The 5,807-nt window shown below is 38.5% G+C and overlaps 1 protein-coding gene across 1 annotated transcript; it reads left to right on the plus strand.

Annotated features, from left to right (window-relative positions):
- Positions 1–4,768: 4,768 nt before the first annotated feature.
- LOC107030548 (17.8 kDa class I heat shock protein-like) lies at positions 4,769–5,579 on the plus strand. The gene has a single exon (XM_015231817.2). It carries the CDS (start codon positions 4,942–4,944, stop codon positions 5,404–5,406), a length of 465 nt encoding a protein of 154 aa, XP_015087303.1. The 5' UTR covers positions 4,769–4,941; the 3' UTR covers positions 5,407–5,579.
- Positions 5,580–5,807: the final 228 nt, after the last annotated feature.

Raw genomic sequence — 5,807 nt, forward strand, 5'->3', positions numbered from 1 at the left:
AGACACTAGAGGCAATTGTTCTTTTCCCGCTTAATAAGACGCTCTTCTGGCTTATGGAGGGTTAGTAGGATCATTTTTATATATCCAAACACATTTTATTGAATGACTTGAACTGAGAAGTGTGTTTTCTCAAAGACTTAAGTTTATCCCTAGATTTGGGCATGTAGCTTTCTCCGTCCCCTTCGTCAGGCGGTGCTTGTGTGGAGGGTGGTCCACCTGAAATCGGGCTTGAAACTCTCTTACCAACAAGCCGAGAGTTGATGGTTGTTGGTCTTGACGTAAGCATAAAAAATTACACAACCATATCAATTTTACCTACCTTAAACTTAAGCTACCATGTACAGATTATTCGTAAGCAAAAGCTTTATATATCAAATCATATAAAACATTAATCATAAATCTTAATCTTAAATTCATATAAAAACAACCGAACTCAAGAAACAAAATGGCTGGACCGAAGCTTGCAAGAAAAAAGATCGAAGAGGGATGGAAAAGTACCTTTAGCTCAAAGCGAAAAATAGTGAAGAAAACTCAAAAATTGATAAAAATCTTAGCAAAGTTCCTTCCTATAGGAGTTCTGCCTTGAATTTTTTCCTAACATTTCATCAACAATTTGTTGAGTTCATCCCCTCTAAAGCTAAGAAAGAAACGAGAGAGAGATAGATGTCACGGACTTAGAGTATTTGCTAAGACTCCGTGCGACACTTGACAACTTACTCACGAATCTTTCACGATCTTGTAAGCTCAAGTAAGCCCTTTTATACTAAGATCGCTAAGAGAATGAAAGTAAGACTTAGAGAATTTTTGAAGAAGGCTTTTGTATTATGCTTGGAGAATGCTTACAACTTTCTTGGTTGATTTACAAATGAGAGCCCTTTTTTTTTATACTACTTCATAGGCCCTAAAGTGTAAATAAAAATTACTTACAAGTCGCTAAGTTATTTACACTTTGATCCCTATTCTAGAAAAGTCTACACTTTCTAGGATCTTCGGAAGACTTTCTTGAAAAGTCTAAGTTATTCTAGAGAATTCCTTTCTTGAGAATTCTGAGGAATTCTCTAGCCTTCTTGATTAATCTAGAAGGTTCTAGAGTTCTCTGCAAACCTCTCCACAACTCTAAACCCTTCCGTCTTTATTCGGATGTAAAATTTAACTATGATGCGGCGGGACGTAACACTCTCCCTACCTATTGATGCGATGACCGCATCGCATCATCACTTCACCGGCGACCGAGTTTTGTCTTTTCGTACACGCGACCAATAGTCCAATTACTTGATCAATGACCTCGCACAACTCCTTCAATTTCTTTGTTATCTCTTCTATCTCGGCCTCACGATCTACCTCCTTCCTAGGAGGCAAGCGCCTCGACGGCTTCCTTGGCATCACAGTATTATTATCCTTCTTTGGGCGTGGTGGCGAGGCCCCTTTGGAACCATTGTCTACTTTTGAACTTGCAATGGTGGTTGCGAATGTCGTCCCCTTTTTCTTATTGCTTCTTTTGAGTTGTATGGCTGTTAGTCGCACTTGTCCTTCCGTCTTTGGTGCCTTACCTAGGGGAACCATGCATGTTCCTCCTTAATCTATGACCAGAAGTCATTGGAGGTAAGGATTGATAACCGCGTGACATTCCTAGAAGTACTCCTACCCAAGAATTATATCAAAATATCTAAAGGAGCAACAATGAAGTTGGTTTTACCTTGCCACTCGCCTAGCGTGATGCTTACTCCATGTGCGACGTCACTCACGGGAGTCGGTGGTGCATTGACCGTCCTAAGTTGGGCGTTACTTGAATTGTACCACAGCCACAACCTTGTCGCTGCTGTCTTGGTCATAATATTGACTTCTGCACCTGTGTTGACCATAGCACAAGTGGGTCTTCCATTGATCGTGATGTCGACATACTGCGCGCCGCATACTCTCGACTTCTCTGGTTTCTTGGTGATAGCTCCGCATAGTCCTATCAAGACCAACTGCGTCGTCTCCGCACCTTGTTCTTGATCATATGCTTCCTTCTCTTTCTGCTCTCGCAGGATAGCACCAAGGCTCTTCAACTCAGGGCACCTCGCATAGCCATGAGGACCACCACATATGTATCAACCACCTCTTTTGGCTACCTCTGTCTTTCTCTCTGTGTTTCCATGACATCTCGACTTCTTGCCATCAGATTTATAGGTATCATGCTTCTTAGGATGTGGCCGCTACTCCTCGCCTTTGCCATGATCTCTTTTATCGTTGTCATGACTACTTCTCATCTCATCTCCTTTGGCTCTGTCGGGCTTCCCGTGCCTGAAGTCGGTCAAAGCTACGGCCTGCGTGATGGCTTCATCAATAGTCCTGATCTATCGGTGTTTCAACTCCGTCCTCGCCCAATTTTGCAGCCCATTCATGAAGTGGAAAAACATATCTTCATCCATGAGGTTAGGAATCTGAAGCGTAAGGGTGGTGAACTCCTGCACATATGCGCGTATGCTGCCCGTATGCTTCAGTTCCATAAACTTGCGCTTTGTCTCATAGATAACGTTGTTAGGGAAGAAGGTTTTCTTGAACTCCTCGCGGAATCGCTCCCAAGTGTTGATGGTGCAACGCCCCTTCCCTATTTCTGACTCTTTACGCCTCCATCATAGCATGACCATTTCTGAAAGATACAACACAGTTGTGTTGATCTTAATTTCGTCGTTCTTCACCCGATTACACTTGAAGTAATTTTCCAAGTACCACAAGAAATTCTCCACCTCTTGCGCGTCATGGACGCCTTTGAACACATGTGGCTTAGGAGCCTCGACCTTGGCCTCCTTATCTCGGTCGAACGACGACGATCCTCCAACTTCCACGCCTTCTTTTAGTGTTTTCACTTCGTCCTTCAGCGTCTCGATCGTGATAAGCGCGTCTATAAGCCGACACTCCAAGGAAGTGATAACATCCTTCATCTCAAACTCCTTACGGATGCTCTCGGTCTCCTCAAGGGTGAAGTCCTTCAAGGGTCTTGAACTTGTCGTTGGCCACATTCATACACCGGCCTAATATCTCCACGGCCTGCCTTGCCACTTCCACCCTTGCGACCCATTCTTCTCTAGCGGTGACGTCTATGGCGTCTTCGCCCATTTCTTCGTCACTTACTTCGATAGTCGATGGTGGATGAGATGTTAGCGCCTCGCTAGGTGTGGGATCGGGCAGCACCTCCTCATTACACTTTTGATGTTTCTTCCCCTTTCGGTTCTTCTTTCCACCATCCATACGGACGTTGGTGGTGCTAGCGCTGTTTACGTCTCCTTTGGTAGCCATTCCCTTAGTATCAAACCTCGCTCTGATACCACGTTGTTGCTGACTTAGAGTATTTTCTAAGACTCCGTGCGGCACTTGACAACTCACTCACGAATTTTTCACGATCTTGTAAGCTCAATTAAGCCCTTTTATACTAAGATCGCTAAGAGAATGAAAGAAAGACTTGGAGAATTTCGGAAGAAGGCTTTTGTATTATGCTTGGAGAATGCTTACAACTTTCTTGGTTGATTTACAAATGAGAGCCCTTCTATTTATACTACTTTCTAGGGGCTAAAGTGTAAATAAAAATTACTTATAATTCCATAAGTTATTTACAGTTTGATCCCTATTCTAGAAAAGTCTACACTTTATAGGACCTTCCAAAGACTTTCTTGAAAACTCTAAGTTATTCTAGAGAATTCTAAGGAATTCTCTAGCCTTCTTGATTAATCTAGAAGGTTCTATAGTTCTCCGCAAACCTCTCCGCAACTCTAGACCCTTCCGCCTTTATCCGAATGCAAAATTTAACTATGATGTGGCGGAACGTGACATAGAGATATCATTTTGAGAAATGGGTTTTACTTTGAAGCTTCACTTTCCCAAGTGAATGACATTACTTTGGGAAGTGCCATTCAATGTGAAATGGGTTGATTGACGTGAATTCTAACAAAAAATATTATTATTTATATATATGATTATTGTAATACCAAAATTACCCTTGACAACAATAAGTGATCTATTTAAATTAACATTCACTCTTAGTAGAAGAATCAAAATCACTTACTTTAATTAATTACAGGTCAAGTATGATTAGTGAGATATCATAGGGACAAAAACCAACCTAATACCTACTCCACAATTTTGTTTCGATTATCATTATTTTTCCGCGAAGAACTATAACAAATATAAAATATTATGATGTGAAATAGTTCTAATATTTTGAACTATTAAAAAAAAAGTTATTATACTTGTTGTCTAAAATAAACTAAAATTATTTTATTCGGTTCATATCTTATCCTATCTTCTTTTTAATCAAGGAAAAAGCTTAAATATGCTATTAAAATTGGTGAAATTTTTTATTTGTGACATTGTTAAAATTTTAGCTCATCTATATCATTTTTGTTTGAGAAATTGTTTATCCATATCATTAGTGTTAACTGAAATAGAATAAGATGAGTCAAACTTTAAACGTTGACATAAATGAATCTTTTCACAAAATTTGATGACATATTTTTATTATTTTTAAAAGATAATTAAATTAATGATATAGTCGAATCATAATTGACACGTATAAAAATGACTTTGCAAAATTAATTTTTTTTCAATTAATAAAAAGACATATATGAAGCTTTTTTTTTAAAAAAAAAGTAAAAATAAATGATCGATTTTTTTCATTACAAATATTGACAAAAAGCTAAATTTCTCCTTACAACAAGAAGATGCAATTATTCCTTCTTTAAAAAAGATCTCTGGAATATGGTAGAAGCTTCTTACTGTTCCTATCTAAAATTAAGTGAAGAATATCCTAGATTACACTCGAATTGTTTGATTTTCTCAGATTCATCACCTATAAATATCACACATACTTTCTTTAGTTCATCATCGTCAAGTCATCAAGCAAATCAAACACTAGAATCAAATCAAAAATTATAAATATCCTCTGTTTTCTTCAAACAACAAATGTCTCTTATTCCAAGCTTCTTTGGTGGTCGGAGGAGCAATATCTTCGACCCATTTTCCCTTGACTTATGGGATCCATTCCCAATTTCAACCAACACTCCATACTCTGCCCCTGAAATCTCTGACTTCGCAAATGCAAAAATTGATTGGAAAGAGACTCCACAATCTCACGTCTTCAAAGTGGATGTTCCGGGGATCAAGAAAGAGGAAGTGAAAGTCGAAGTGGAAGAAGGAAGGATTTTACAGATTAGGGGTGAGAGAAACAGAGAGAAAGAGGAGAAGAACGATCAGTGGCTCCGTATGGAGAGAAGCAGCGGTAAGTTTATAAGGAGATTCAGGTTGCCGGAGAATGCAAAAACAGGGGAAATAAAGGCATCGATGGAGAATGGAGTGCTGACAGTGACTGTTCCAAAAGAAGAAGAGAAGAAGAAACCTGAGGTGAAGGCCATTGACATTTCTGATTAGATACAAGTGCAGTGCAGATCAAAAGTGCTTTTGTCAATAATGTTTGTTTTCCTAAGTATTTCGGTTTGTTGGGAAATTAATCTGAATTATGTGCATCTGTATGTCTAAGTTGTAAACAAAAAAATGTTCTGAGAATTTAAACTTTTAATGAATAATCTCCTTTCTCTTTTTCATTCTCTTGAATTTTTTTTTCTAAGACTAGATGGATAATGCCTAAGCCCGCAATGGGCTCCATATTTATCTATATTACTATACTAGCAAAAGATAGCACTGACTAATAATATATGTGAAATATTTAAAATATTTTTTGATATAAAATTAGTTGGCCCAAACTTTTCTCTAAAATTCAAAAAGAAATCTGTGCTATATTGAAGTCGCGTTAATGAGAATGACTTAAATTT

The sequence above is a fragment of the Solanum pennellii genome, chromosome 9 (genome assembly GCF_001406875.1).
Source record: "Solanum pennellii chromosome 9, SPENNV200".
NCBI classification, from domain to species: domain Eukaryota; kingdom Viridiplantae; phylum Streptophyta; class Magnoliopsida; order Solanales; family Solanaceae; genus Solanum; species Solanum pennellii.